Source organism: Crocodylus porosus, unplaced genomic scaffold (genome assembly GCF_001723895.1).
Source record: "Crocodylus porosus isolate Cpor-Errol unplaced genomic scaffold, CroPor_comp1, whole genome shotgun sequence".
Taxonomy (NCBI): Eukaryota; Metazoa; Chordata; order Crocodylia; family Crocodylidae; genus Crocodylus; species Crocodylus porosus.
The window spans coordinates 2,592,644-2,608,799 of NW_017728919.1; the positions used below are offsets into that span (position 1 = coordinate 2,592,644).

Sequence of the window (16,156 nt, forward strand, 5' to 3'; positions counted from 1 at the left end):
TGGCAGAATTTCTCAAACTTATCTTGTAGCTATAAGCCAGCAAGCTATTCTTAATTTTATTTCTTTAATTGTTCTCCACACACAGGTACAAGTCTCTGAGAAAGCATACAGTTAACCTATTCTAATATTAATTTTGCATTGGTTGTGGTCAACTCATTTTAGTTAACAGAGCTGAAGCCAATCAAGACTTAAGAGGGAAGTCTTCTGACAGCAGAACAAAGAACCACCCACTGCATAGAAATTACAGCCTGCTCCTCTTCCAGAGACTTGGTGTGAACATCACACATTACTTTTTGTTTAGAGAAATAGGAATCATTATTAAAGCTCTTCCAACTTGCAAAACTAAGGAAAAACCTACTTTACGGGATCTGCAGACCTACTACTCTGTAGTGAAAAAACAAACTTTTAACAAGAAGTTTAAAAATAATAGAAACACACAAAGCATACCAGATTTGCATACATACAAGCTATTTAAAAGCAACTGCGTACCAAAGAGTTGATTAGTAAATTGATTAGTAATCTCATAATTCTGGTTTCCTGACGACTTAGTGATTACTCATGTAAGCAATGCATATGGTTTAACACTACTCAGTGGCTCAGATGACCCCACATGTCTGGTATTTAGTCTAAGAACATAGCAAATTCTCCAAAGCAGATCTAAAAATACCCTCCTCTAAAACCCCCATGATTACTGAGTCTCTGTCATGGCAAATTACAGAGATTGGTCCCCTTTACAGACTTCAACTAGTCAAAAAATTCAAAATACTGAGTGGTTTGGCCTCCAACCCAAGTCACAAAACGCCACTCCAGTATGTTTCTTACTGTCCCTTTCCTTCATCCTACTCTGTTTCATGGAGAGAAGTACACTTTACTGTAATTTGGAGAGCATAAACGGCATACACAGAAGCTACATTTTCTTGTCAAGAATCTGAACATTTTAACATCATTTGGAATATGAGATTTCCTAAATTTGCCAGTTAAGGGTAATTAATTTATGACCTACCACATCCTTATCCTAGCAACAAATAAATTCACTTGCTATTTTAGCTTTCTGTTATTATGGAGTGGCTGTTCTGGACAGACAGCATAGTCTGAGAGTCCTTCTGTTCCCGTAAGCCAGCACAGCAGCAGAGCACATGCTGGGTGCTGTGTTGTGGGGCAGAAAGCCCCTGCTGACAGTCCCACAAAAACCTTCCATATATTTCCAAAATCCATCAGAAGTCAAGGAGGGCAAAACCACAACTACTAGCCACTACTATAACGTTCTAGTCTCTTTAGTATTCACCCTTGTCCTTCAAGAGAAACTAAAGAATAAACCAAGCCTATGCAGAATACTACTGATGCATATGATGAATGACCGAAGTAGAAGAACCACGCTAGCAAAAGCAGATGTTACAGGGTAAAGCAAGAATTGTCAGACTAAGATGAACAAAGAGAGACAGACTGAGATATAGCAAGAGAACTGGAGAAAGTAGGACAACCTAGGCCAGTAAAAAGCTAAAAGGTGGGAGCAATGCATAGTGTTTCAACAACTGGGGAAATCTCAACAAGGCAAGTGGCAAATGCACCTATGTTCAAAAAGATCTAACTAGCAAGATAGAAAACCCCAAAGCTCCCCTTTTGTCGTATACATGAGAAACTAGTGAGGTTCAAGTCAAAGGAAAAAGGAAGTCCCATCTGTTTTCTGACTATGGTCGTGTTTAAAGATGTACACAGATAATGGTCTCAAAACTGCCTCTCTACCTAAATAGATCAACATAGCTTACACCCACTAAATACATTATGCAGGGCTTTTGTGGCAAAAGCAAACAGAACCCAATGCTGAAGTATCCCTTAGCCCAGGCCTGATTCTCACATCAAGACCACAAGCCATGCAGAGCTAGAGTAGAGGAGACAGAAAGAAGCCTGGCTGTGCTCCCACTCCTTTACTCAAATGTCTATTTCCAGGGCCAAGCCTTAGAAGTGAAATGTAGCAATCGCATCCCCAGTGAGCTAGCTCCTTTCATGGTTCTGCTTTCAGGATATGAGTTCCTTTTTACATCAACTTTCTTTAGAAGATGACAGATAATGGAAGTGCCTACAGACAACAGTAACAGTTTGGCTGAACTTATTTAGAATCAGCCTTTGAGGAGAAAAACTGCCCGGAGGTGTCTGCAGGACCACATTATCCAAGTGCCAAAAAATACACTGACTGCCATTTTATTTCACCACAATTTCCTAGAGATACCTGAAAGCCATCTGATTAAACGAAGAGAAAAATCCAAATTGCAGCACAACTGAAGTACCTCCATCTGTTCCACAGTCACCATTACCATCATCCACTTCAGAGGGAAGTGAGGTTTATTACTTTTAGTCTATTAGGAAGGTAACTGCTTTAACAAATTTCAGAGACTAACACACATCAGTACACTCTTTCAGAAGGTGGTTTGATATTTAGCCAATTCATCCAAAAGCAGGCTTTTAACAATTACTTTTACTTACAATTTATGTAAGCTAGTTTCCCAAAAATGTTTTTTTATTAGGGGTGCACCGATAGAGGTTTTCTTGGCAGATACTGATGGACAATTATTAACCAGGCGTATCACCCAACGCAGATCCCATAGCCGTTTACAGGAATGCAGCCCGGCAGGGTGGAGAGCAGCATCCAGCCGGTAAGTCTGCATGGGGGAAGGGGCCAGATCAAGGCTCCCATGGTGAAGGAGGGAGTGGGGCAGGGGCAGGCACTGCCCAGCCAGGGTGCTGAATGCGATCCTGGGGCCAGAAGTGGGGTGGACCCAATATGAAACCAATACATCAGTGCATCTAGTTTTTACTGGGAAACAGTTGCACATTAAATGTGTGTGCACTTGAGGGAACCGGGAAAAAGTCTCTGGAATTCATTTTACACTTTGCATTTGAGGTTTACGGTCTACTTGAAGAGCATTTTCCTTGCAAAACTGACAATACAGAACTTTCTGGAAGGTTCCAAGCTAAGTCGTGAAGATAAGGCCTTCCTGAACCTGGTCCTATGCAAGTTTAAACAAGGCTACTGCAAAAGTTAGAATAAACAGTCCAAATTGGACCAGTTTTGCATATCCTGGGAGCTTATTCTATAACATGCTTACATGTATACTAACATTTTTGAACCACATCTTAGTCTTATTATTTTTTCTAGCAACTGTCCATACTAGAAAGTAGTTCTAATGATTATTAATCTTTGAAATATAAAATTAAGATGTTTTATTAAGAGTAAAAAGCTGCAGGGTAGTTACCTTGAACAGGGCATAACCTCACTTCCCCATTTCCCTCTACCACCTGCCCAGAGGACTTCTCTGCCACGTGCTGCAGATTCTCTAAATGGTTTCATAGAACATGAGTGTTGGAAGGGCCTCAGCAGGTCACCCATGATAAACCTAAGACTTCCTTTCTATTAAGGACTACACACAACGTACTTAACATTTCAATCAGCATCTCAGTTTGGTATATTTAATGCCTCAGCTGTTTGAGAAGGTAACTGCAAGGAGCATTAAAAAAAAAAAAAAATCACCTCTGTGAGCTATAGCCATAACCCATTTTCTCAAAGTTTGGATATTGTGAACAAAAGTTTACATGCTTCAACACACTCAACATTCACAAGAAGTGAAGCTACCAGCCTGGTCAATACATTTCCTGCCCTTTGGGCAGGGGGCTGGACTCGATCTCCCGAGGTCCCTTCCAGCCCTAATGTCTATGAAATCTATGAAATAGAGAAACAAGTTTTGTTGAGGAAAAGGAGTTTACTTTCAAGCCTCCAAACAGACTTTCTAGGAGCATGCAAGTTTTAGAACATTCTACAGTAACTGTTAAATACAATAATGGCATCCACCTTTTTAATGTTATATGCAATGTCATTGCCTTGAACTCTAGGAAAAGGTCAGACTTTGAACAGATGCCTTGTAACTGAGTGTCAGGTCACTAAAAAGAGGAAGCTCTAATTCAACATCTAAAGGATCCTACCAAATGAAAATTAGGTTGATCTCATTAACCTTAACACTACCTTTCACATATGCAAGCAACTTCAGAAGGACTTGAAACAATATAAAAATGAAATAAGGTACTCCCCAACGATTAGGCATGCTCCCAAAAGTGCTCTGTGCCACAATCCTCAGAAGCACTTATTTTCAAAGGAAATTTCTCTTACTGCATCATTCTGTTGCATGAATAATTCAGTGATTCACTGTAATCAAGTATAAAACTACTGACTCGGAGACAAGCAGTTATGGCTGCTAACAGTTTAGTTCATTAGAGTATCTTCAAGTTTTCACTGCACTCTTTTAATAAAACCAGGTTTGACTTAACCATTCAGTAGTTATTAAAAATATAGTATTCAGCATGAAGGGCACAACCCCACTTAGAAATCTGGCATGTATAATTCTCCACTGCATCAGCTCCAGCTGCAATACACTGACTGTGTCTAAATGTGCAGCGGACTGTGCAGATGTTACTCTGCAGTCATTTAGTACTTGCATACTGTCACCACACAGTTTTTTTCCCCAATGCTACTGTGCAGTAGCACCATGTCATGGTTAGTGCCTGGCAATGCTACCATACAGTAGCAACATGTTATGGCCCAGTCGCTCATTCTTACTGCACTGTCGTGTCACACGCGGACACGGTCACTGAGTGCAATAATGCATACACGCATATTTATTAGAATTTTATTATCCAAAACTTACTATAAAAGAGCTAAGAGATGTCTTTATTGTAGCCATCACTACTCCCAACACTACCTGTAGTAGGTGAGCATTATAGCTCCCCAATTTTCTATCTAAATAATACTGATACTATTCACTTAAGAGTTACAGGTGTCTTGCTGACTTCCTTCAGCACATATAACCTGCCTTAACTTTTTCTTTTCTTTTATTTTCATGAGGGCTTCATTTCCTTCTTTTTTGGTTTCAAGTTGATGCGTAGGAACTTCCAAAAAAACCCATAAACTTGACCACTTGTGCTCAGCTCTGCAAGACATTTTGAGATACAATTGTACTGCAATTTTTTACATTTGTTAAAAAAAATGAAGGATCCTATGGAAATTCAGTCAAGGTACAAGCTTATTTTGAATTAGCATGCGACTGACAGAGGCCTTAGACGTGGTGAAGTTTCTCTGAGAATTTCAGTCGGGACCTCATTAACGAGGACAGCATATGTCAAAATATTAACTTTATAAGAAGACTTAGTTAGAAGGTTCCCAAGCTAAGTTTTAATCTTTAGTTGTATTTCCAGTGAGCAGAAATGTTTCTTTAGTAAGTGCCTTCCTGGATTGCTCAAATGACAGCTGAAGAAAATGCACAGGGGTTACTGCACGTGTCACTTAGCTTCACCAGAAAGCACTCTCCTAAAGATCCCAATTTTTAAAGAAAACTTAAGGTAGCAGTTATCTTTGACTGCAGTACAATTACACCTACAGCTGCTGTATTTGTAGTATTTACATTTCTCTTTTGGTTCATAATCACAAAAATATGATTTCAGGCCCTTTATCCGATTTAACTCTGCTGTATCATACCCTATAAACTAGTTTCTGAAACAGTTAACAGTTCCATCAAAGGCAGGCAGATCAGCTGATGGAACAGTGCTTTCCACAGTGACCCCTTCCTGTTTTCTGTTCAAAACTGCAAACTTAAGCTCCAGCTATTAACAAACCTCAAATGATTCTACTTCTGCTTTCAAGTAGCAGAAAGCAAGGGGAAACACTTGCACGTACTCCCTGTTCTGTAAAGATTTTCCAAAGTCGCATAGGTACTTCTTTGAAAGGTCTCATAGCATTTCCCCAGTATCACAACAAAAAATTACACAGAACTAGGAATGCTTTTCAAACATTTCTAAATACTGTTTGAACAGAATTCCTTCAAGTTTAAGGTTTAGAGTTTCTCCTGCTCCTAGTCATGCATTGTTACTGGTTTCTCCTCCCAAACTAGAAAGTAAAAAAAAGAGGGGGAGAGACACTGAAATATTATGCAGGAACCATTTATGTTGGTCTTTCTGTTAGCTGACACAGGTCTAGACCAAATTTTATGATTTTATTCCAGTGGCTGAAGTTTTGCCTTCCACTGAAAATTTCACAGTAATTGAACGAAACTGAATCAAACTCCCCTTCCAAACACAGTGGTCTTCTCCCAGAAGCACATATTTATGGCTGAGAACTAACCGCTCCTCCTCAAAGGGGGGGGAGGGGGGTGTCATAATAGGAATATTCAAATATTGCCCTTACCATGCAAATAGTGCCCTTACCGTGCAAAGGGCACTATTATGCTAAGCAATTACTATTTCAATAGAGACCTATTTATTGATTAAAACAGTCCCTGTTTGCCTTATTCAGTGCAACCTCATAACTGGTTTTTCATGACCCTTGCCTCAAACACCACCAGTATTCTACAACAAAACACCCAAATGATTCTCCTAGCTTAAAACGGTGATTTCTGGCAAAAAAGTTAAGACCAATTAAAACTGATATCTTTGAAGCCAAAAAGATAGACTGAAAAGGCAAAGACAGAGACTAATTTCAAAAGGAACTAAATAATCTGCTCTGTTTACACAGAAACTCAATTACAAGGAAGGATGGGAAATTAAGGAACACGCGATTGAGAAGCAGTCTTCAAAGTAGCAATTCAATCCCCAAAGTGTATTTTCACAGACAACACTAAGAATGTACTCAAAATCCTCCCCCCCAGGAGTGGTACATATATTATAAAGCAATTACTTGGAAATTCAATTTATTTTAACAAAAGGAGGTGGGGGGGGGGGGGAACCACAGGCTAAGTTTACCTCCAGAACTGGTCCAGCTCCCAAAATAGTTCTCTCCACACCGCTTGCGTACCCTTTCTGACTCAGTGCTGTGAGGCAGTGAATTAAAAAGTTTGTACTTTGAGTTTTTCCAGATCCACTTTCACCTGATATAACTATGCACTGGTTGACTTGTTTTTTAAGCATTGTGTGATAAGCCACATCAGCTATTGCAAAGATATGGGGCTCCAACTTCCCAAGCTGGTGATTCTCATACATCTTGACATATTTTGGGTTATAAATGGGCAAAAATTTGAAGGGGTTAATGGCAATCAGAATACTTCCTGCATAAGTATAAATCTTTTTTTTCAAAAAGCGGCATTTGAGATTCTCTAGGAGCATGGTCTCTGTTAAATTGGGAAGATTACACAAGTCATCAAAGTCTTCCTGATGCCATGGAAGAAAACCCCTTTCAACCAACCGTCGAGCCTCCTTCGCCTTGGACACCAGTTGCATGTGGACATATTTGATGGTCCCATCAGTGTTCCTTTCTTGCAAAAGAAAGTAGTAACCATCCTTTTGAGGATGCTCATCCTGAGCACGGCGGGGCCAAAGCAAAACCCTTTGAACAGGACAGTCATTTACATCAAGTACCCACTCTTCACCTCCCGATTCTTTCACTTCCACAAGCACATAATGCTTTGAGACATCCAAGTTCAAAGTATTTATCACATCCTTGATGACATCCGAAGCAGTGCTGTCCTTGGTTGCAGTCACTCTACAGCAGGGAGCACTTTCTATCGAGAGCTGAGGGTAAATATGAAGATGATAGGCCACCCTGTCCTGGCAAACTGCACTGCCAGCATCTTTTAAACTCATTCTGCCACAAACCTGGCTTCAGCATACCTCCCGAGCTTACTGCACAGTACCCATTATCTGAAAAAGAAGAGCAAAGAGTCAAGTATTATATTCTGAACAGCAGGCTTCCCTGAAATGCAAACGCAAATGAAGGAAGAAAAACACAAGATGAAGTTACACAGGCATATCATGAAAAACAAGCTATTTTCTGAGGTTATTTCAAACTGAAACTCTCTCTTATTGAAGAGGTCTGCTTAAAAATAAGAGTTGTGGGCAGGAGCTAAGGGGAGAGAGCTTGTGCATTTGAGTTCATTAAGCTATCCTTGCCAGCTGACATTTTCTCAGATTGTTCTCACATTGCATATGGACAAAAAAAGACTTGCTGTTTTCTAATAATATGCAAAAACTTTGCACAAGAGAATGCGACACCATTAGGAGCTATTTTCATTACAATCAACAACCATGTCTTGCTTTTAACATTTTTTTTAATATGACAGTAAAACTAGTCTCATTGTAGCATTTTTCAGTTCAGATTTTACAACTAACTTGCACAGAATTCACAAATTATGTCATTTACCTCATACTCCTTTACCCCTTCTCTCTCCTCCCATTATTCTCATGCCTGAAGCTGGAGCCTCATGCTTTTTGGTGACATCTCTTATTGAATAGTTGGGAGAGATGATAGACAAACTTTCAGGCACAAAGTCCCCTTCTTCAGGCGACAAACATCCCTTCTAATTATTCAGGTGCTCCAGTAAAAGATCCTACCAAAAATCCCTAAACAAAAAACCCCAGAAAAAACCCTCTCTTCTTGCTTATTTCCTGGACCATGATGACTACAACATGACTCCAACCCTACTGAGCTCATGTCATCAATCCCAAGCATTTCAAATGCATCATGCAGCCTCATGGTCTAGCTTTTGGTCGCTCCATACCCATAAATAGCCTACAAGTCAGCCCTCTCCTTGTTGTATCAACATCTCAGAGTCCTTGGTCTACACTTTTCTCACCTGCGTGGCACTATGAATCTCCGTCCTTTGCTGGAGCATGCCACTCTACCTTTCAGTTGCCATCTGATTAGGTTTCATGATTAATCATGCTAACAGCACCAAAACTTTGACTGTGCTGTAGTGGCCCCTTACCAACATACAGTTTAGGAGACAGATAATGAATGAGACACCAACTCCATGTTTTGTTTACAGTACTCCATAAAATAGCCACTATAAACCAGGTCTGAAGAACAAGTCATCTAAATATCAGAAGTTCACAAGCTGAAATAAAGTGGAGTGTGAGACAGCCCGTTTGAGTTACAAGTTACAATGCAGTCATTTTCAACAGCAAACAGTTATTAGGCCAACGAGCTTCAGTGAAGAGCTTTTTAAAAACTGAGATCAGTGGAGAGCTGGAAACACTGAACTGGCATTTCTACTGCAGGCAGGCAAATGAATCACTTAAAAAAGCACATGACATGGTTCTGCCATTCCTGAATGAAGCCAAGAATGGAGAACTTGACTCCCAAGCAATTCTGTGTAAAAACCACTCTTGAACCATTTCTGTTATGCAAGTTAAATTGTTTTCAAAGTCTGCTCATCAAAAGGGCAGCAGAGTATGCCACAGACAGTGGAATATACAAGGGCATTCATCTGTGGTTAATACATACAATCTATTGCAGCATGACTTCCTCTGCTTAAGTATATTGCTCACTCCCAGGAAGCTCACTGCAAACTGAGATGTGCAGGGGGATTGACTACAAGTACCTTCCAGCCCTTATGTCTAGCATTATTCAGTTCTGGCTTGGAGGTGAGCGGGCTGCGGGGGGAGGATCCAAGCAAGTGTTAAGCACTGTGAGACAAGACGTCAGTAGAACCGTATGACGACCAGTCTGCACCAGAAATCTCACTTGACACTGAAGTGGCTGCCCATACAAAGACGTACAGAATTTGTTCTTCACCATGTTGTCACACAAATACCAACAGAATATATTAGTATTTGTTTAAAACCATGCTTTCAACAAAAGAACATTTTAATTTCTTTCAACAGATTAAATTAAGGAACGTTTCTGAAACAACCACAATGGAGAAATAACAATTCTGACTAGCTGAATTCTGTCTGAAAAACAGCACAGGAAATGCTATTTTTGAGATGATAACTAAGCTTGTACTAAAGTTCCTTTTTTGATGCCAGACATTCAGACTCAAACCTCAAAAAAAAAAAAAACCACTCGTGCTTGCCAGTGGCACACAGCAGCTTTCCCTGGAGAATGCAAACGAAGACAAAATTTCTGCAAAATTCAAACAAGTTTTTAGCTTTTGGCTCACAACAGAAGCAATTTCAAGTCTCCCAACAACCCCAGGTATCAGCTGCCTATTCATTAATATTTCCAGAGGGACAGCTACATGACCGCTGCTTTCACTGCTACTACCCAGAGCTACCGTCTGCAGGGAACTTATCAGAATCTTCATTTAGTCGCGCTGCTAGTTGGAAAAGCTATGAACAGCAAGGGTGAGCACTGGAGTTATTCATGGGCAATACAGTCCTAAGGAAAGAGACTAGGGGAAACAGGAAAACAGGCGTTGCCACTTTTTCTTTTTCACAGTTAAATAGCTCCAAAAAAAAGCACAGAATGACTGAGAGTTCCCCTATTATATATTTTCCTCCTCTTTCAGCAGCTTATTTCAGATATTTAATAGTCAGAGACTTGTATGAAATATGGCCCTCCAAAGTAGCAATACCCTGGTAAAAATCTTAGCCATTTGATCCTTCCCAGCAGGTAGCGATAGCTTGAAGCCGAGTCTCTCAGCACTATCCTTTCTGCGAACATTTTTTATAGAGCCTTCCTAGTCTCCTCTTCTGTACTGGCTAGTAGGTGTCTTGAACCTTTTTTCAGGCTCATCCATCACCTTTTTCAACCTTGACTTCTTGGATAACTGCCAGAGGAAATCAAACAAAGGTGGTCTCAGATCTTTTCCTGGGAGACAGAGGCCCTTTATAAACATGGTGATATGAGTTATTTTAGATATCGCTGGTGGTCTGTTCAGGAAAGACTCAAGACGGAGAAAGAGGAAAGGAAATACCTCCTACTCTGGGGAAACAGAGCAGTGACAAGGCAATGCGCAGACCGTAGACACTAACATAAAAGTGTTTTGCAGGCTCCTACTTTAATAGCGGTACAGATGCATCTTCTTGTCTCCCTCCTAGAACATGCTTAGAAGAGGCGATCTTCAGTGACAAGATCTTGCAGCAACATGATTACCACACACATTCATGGTGAGGGGGTGGAATAGGAAGATACTGTAATGGTTGCTTCACTCCAACCAAATATGAAATCCATTTGAGCATTTTCTTTTCTTTTATCACCACTGAAATTTTAAAGGCCTTTTTCCTCCTAGTGACAGCTGGCTCATGTTATTATTTACAGTCAATATTATTAAAGTTTACATTAATATAAAGCACTAAGATTGTCAAGGAATGCTAACGTTCAATTTCTACTGAACTTCATGTAAGTGATTCATCTTTGAACCGCTCTAGGATTTCCAAGATTTGAATTTGCCTGCCAGTGATCAAAAATACTGGAACAAAAAAAGTTAAAATGTTTAAGTCTGAAATTCAATGTTGCAAAGATCCACTTCAATTTTTAGAGATTACGGAGAAGCTTTGAAGCGTCTGAAAGTCAGGAGCTTTGAAATATATCAACTGCTAGACTTAATTACTTTGCCAGCTTCTCTTTGCAACAGCTGGTGGGGTCTCAAAGTTTTCAAGAGCCACGACACAAGCATATTTATTTCTGCTTTGGAAAAACTATTTGCCATCAACACAAATGCTTATGAACTATCAACCTGTTCACAAAACAGACTGCAGCAGCAGGGCAGAATGGCAGACTAATCTAAGTGTAAAAACCCTACAGCAGTGACATATAGTAAATGTACTTATTTAAAAACACTAAATGTACAAAAATAGAAAAAAAGGCGAGATGAAAATAACGAATATAGATTAGAAGACAGGATTTATATAATAAATGTAAACAGTGAGGCAAAATGACACAAAATATCTATGAGCATTTAAGCACTATAAACTATGCTTAAGTGCATTAGAAACAAAAAGAAAGCCAAAACTGATATTTGTCCAATACTCTGGAAAGGGTAGAATTGTCAATTAAGATAGAAAAAGAAGACCTGTTCAATAAATATTTGTCCATGTTGGAGAAAAAGTCAAGCGAGGTAGTTTTATCAAAGGATGATAATTAGACCCCCCATTAAAAGACTAATTCAGACAGATTAATTTAGAGAGAGAAAACTGAGGGGGATTTGATAACAGCCTTCAAATGCCGAAGGGGGGGTTATAAGGAAGACGACAACAGACTGTTCTTGGTCACCACAGGGAGCAGGACAAGTAGTAATGGTCTTAAGCTGCAACAAGGGAAATTTAAGGCAGTATGGAAGTATTTTCTAACTATGAGGATAGTTAAACATTGGTACAGGTTATTTAGAGACATCAAAGAACCTCCATCTTTTGAAGTTTTTAAGAACAGGTTAGACAAATGCCTAGCTGGGATGGTTAAGATAAGGACGATCTGGCTTTGAACAGGGGGCTGGATCCAGTGACCTCCCTTCCAGGTTATGTTTCTATGATTCTAGTGCAGGAAAATAAGAGAAAGTTAATGAAAATCACAGGTCCCTTTTTAAAAAACCCCAGCAATTTAGAGCAAGGACAGAAAATGGATATCAAGCAAATCAATCTAAAATCCCACAGCCCCACCCCCCTCCACTTTCAGTTTATTTTTCCTTTCTTATTTATAATACACAGAAAATGAGCAGTATTTATTGGCAGCACTAATACAATCCATCTGTGAAAACAAATATGTATTTATTTTATTTTATTTATATCCTGCCTTTTCTAAACAAAAGTTCAGGGCAGCTTACAAGAGAGGACAGAATAACTTATGAAGCATGAGAATGGACAAGAGAACAAAACAATAAGAGAGAAACTGGTATATCAACATAAAACAGATACCCCCCAACCATTCCCTGGCCTGCCTTTGTTTGCTACATGCCTTTAATATCAACTACATTGATATTCCTTTTAGGTTAAGCACATGCAAATCATTCAAGCCTAGATGTACTCCAGATTTCCCAAACAATGATCATGATTACTGCCCAATTTACTTCATCACAGGAGTATATAGGACAGTTCCATTATCATTATTTGGGAAATCTGAAGTAGCTGCCACTTAAACCACCAGAGAGGGCAAGCACTCTAGACACTAGTTTACTGCCTTTTAGGAGAAAAGCAACATCTTTTAACCTTAGCAAGCAATTAGCTCAAATGTTATATTCCTCTTTTTAGAGACAAGACAGAGAAGAACACTTTGGAATAGGGTCACTATGATAATGAGAATTTCCCATGTTCTGTTGACAGCTTTAAACTGTTTTCAAGCCTCAATTCTACCAACATTCTGAAAAGCATATTCTGAATATGACAATATTGGAAAAAACAGTCCACCAATCAGGCCAAGGTAGCAGTTTAGTTTAAATAAGGCCATAATTTGAAACTGAATGTTTCTCCACTGAATCATACCAAAGCTAAAAGGGAAAGCTGCTATTATACCAAAATTATTCAGGAAGAATGGTTTATATTTCAGTTCCTTCCACTTCCATGCTGCAGTTTAAAAAATTCAGGATTCTTTCTAGGTAGTGTTTTTGTCAAGTTCTTCTCAGCATTAAAGCAAAAATGAGGCACTAAATACCCAGTTCCCCAGTGAAATAAAAATCAGCTGTACACAACTCAAAACATAAGCACCAGTTGGTTGTGGCTTTAAGTGATTAAAGCATCTGATTTCAAGCATTTGTCCATTTCAGAAACATTCAGTTCTTGAGTACTGTGAAAGTACCATTCCCTAAATCGAAGAAAATAAATTCCCCTTCCAGCCAACAGGTTATTCAGCAGATGCCTCAGCAGCTCAAGGGATGCAAAAATTTTTACAATCAGTGCAAGGGTTAAATCCTTAAGACTCTATTCAGGTGCAAACTGCTTATAATTCTCAATTTTCAATTACTTCTTTTGCATATTTTCCTTCCAAAGCTATATGATTTTTTGGTTACGACAACTTTTAGTTTCTCACATCAGCCAAACCTAAATAAAACACCAACACATGGTAGCTTTGTAAGAGGCATATAATATCTCCAAGTTATTGCTGTTTTTCTTAACTGCTGTAACCAGGGAGGTCAATGGAGAAAGCGCTTCTGCCAAGACTTCCTAGAACAGACGATGGAATCCAGTATTGTCAGCTACCAGGGAAAGAGCACGTCAGCATGGTTATAACCTCATGTTATACCTTTCACGTCAGCTTCATTGCCACATGAACTACCCTTCTGCTCTTTACTGTCTCTCACACCCGCTTCGCCCACCTCCCAAAATCCGCAGTAATCACCTGGCGTACAAACATCCATTTCCTCCGAGACACTCTGATGGATATCTTAGCTGTAACCTCAGGAAGTCTGAGATGCCTTATTCAGCAAAACTTTACTTTAAAAGCCTATAAAGTATTACCTAAAGAAAGGTCATGCCAGAAATAAGAATAAGCATTTAAGTTAGCCAAAGGAACTGAATGCATGTATTTGTATACTGGAAGTGAAAGACAGCAAGTAGTAATTACAAGTATATTCAGGTATTAGGAAAACAGTGTGACAAAGTGTGTAAATCACAGCTATCCTGGACATTAATGTTGCCTTCTAGAGCGACTTTACTACAGTACTGCTAAAGTTAAGAATGTTTGTAGGCCCTAACACAGAGGCCTCCCTAAGCTGGATGCTGCAATTACACTGATAAGAAAGTCACTAGGGGAACCTTATCTCCAAGTTGTGTGGGCGGGTTTAAAAAAAAACAAAAACTGAGTCAGCCATACAGAACCGAGGCATATCTGAAACAGCTTTAGAAACACCAGGCTGATAAAGACAGTTGCTCTTCGGAGCACAGACTATCATCTCTGTCAAGGTCTGCATCACGTTACCAATCAAAGCTCACCATCACATACAGTAAGGCACAGATTACCCTATGACTACGTGCTCAACTGTGCACAAAAAGTTACTGACATCTCCAGTTAGTCTGATGCACAGCTTCCCCCAGGGCTACAAATATAACTATTGGATAAGACAATGATCTTAATGGTAGGTTGCTTACACTACATGCGTAGTGAACAGTATGCCGTTAAATACAGGAATAGCGTAAAAAACATTATTTTGGGAGAAAACACGCAACATAAAACCCACGAAACTATTTTTCAGGATAACGGGTAAGTTACGGACAGAAATTAAATGTCAAGCTAAAAACAGTTCAGCTAAAATCTGTTCAGAAACTTAAATTTACCATCTTCAGAATATACAGCATCTGTCTATTTTGTACAGCAGTGAAGAGACTGTTTGGAGAGTCCACATCTTAGTAATCTACATCTCATATCAAGTAGAGAAAATGCAAGTTTTTGTTGTAAATATTGATGAGATAGACTCAACACGAAGTGGAAAAAAATCAAAACTTCCAGAAGTCTTTAACTGAGGACACTTTATGTTGTTGTTAATGAAGTTCATTTACCAGCTCAGCAATTGAGCAGGATTTCTAATGTGTATTTAAAATGTAAACATTTTTACATCCTGACATTCACAAAATTGGTATAAAGCCTTAAATGTTTTAATATAAAATGATCAGTTTAACTAATCAGGAGTTTAGACAACCAAAAGTAGTCCACCTTTAGAGACCTTTCTTTGAAAATTCTTGACATATTAGTTGGAAGGATAAATGGTTCTCATAAGAGGCCATACATAAGCTGGGCAGACTTTGGTTGTGGACCTAAGGGCCAGTTTATCCTTGAATCACCGGATGTCAGACCTCAGTCTGTACAAAGCTGTAACCACCAGATATGTCTAATTTACACTTTCCATCAGCTGCATTTACTACTTGTAAATTATTCAGTCTTACAAACGCGCAAGGTGCCACAGCACAACCGGAACAGAGAACCTACGAACTGCCTCTGTTCCCAAACAGGCTGTGCTGTGCAGACGGGAGGAGCCAGCTCCGGGCCCAAGCACTGTGGAACGAGGCAGCGCTGCCAGGCAAGCAGGGAGGCAGGTTCAGCTGCAGGCAGGTGCAAAGCAGAGCATGGGGCACCGCACCCCAGCACAGGGCTCAGGCGCCTGGGCACCAAACAGAAAATCAAAGCGCTCCCTGCCGGGGTACGGAGGAGCGAAGGGGAGGCAAGGGAAGGGAAGGAGGAGGTGAGGAAAAGGCAGGTCAGGCGTTTGGAGAGAAAAAAGGGCCCACCTGCCACTCCCCACTGCCAGGTCCGGAGCAGAAGTCCAGGTGTGAGCGGCTCCAGGGACAGAGAGCGCAGGTCGCGCCAGGGTCCTGGTGGGTGACCTGCCTTTAAACCGGGTCGGAAGCCTGCGTTGAACCGACATGAATTACCGCGAGCGCGCAGCCAGACACGGCCGACGGAAACGAGGGTCGGGGCTTCAGGGCGGCTCCGCGGCGAGGCCAAGCGCAGAGGCAGGGCCCGCACAGCCCCGCCGAG

At 40.2% G+C, this 16,156-nt stretch overlaps 1 protein-coding gene across 7 annotated transcripts in view; it reads right to left on the reverse strand.

The window, feature by feature from the left end:
• MYO9B (myosin IXB) overlaps positions 1–16,156 on the reverse strand; it is a 54,732-nt gene that overhangs the window by 38,343 nt on the left and 233 nt on the right. For 5 of the 7 annotated variants that reach the window (XM_019538375.1, XM_019538371.1, XM_019538374.1 and 2 more), the window contains exon 2: positions 6,781–7,674. In XM_019538375.1, coding sequence (XP_019393920.1) covers positions 6,781–7,617 — 837 coding nt within the window. In that variant the 5' untranslated portion in view covers positions 7,618–7,674. Of the gene's footprint in view, positions 1–6,780; positions 7,675–15,906; positions 16,078–16,156 lie in introns of those variants that run through there. The other 2 variants (XM_019538372.1, XM_019538373.1) reach the window with 2 other exon arrangements.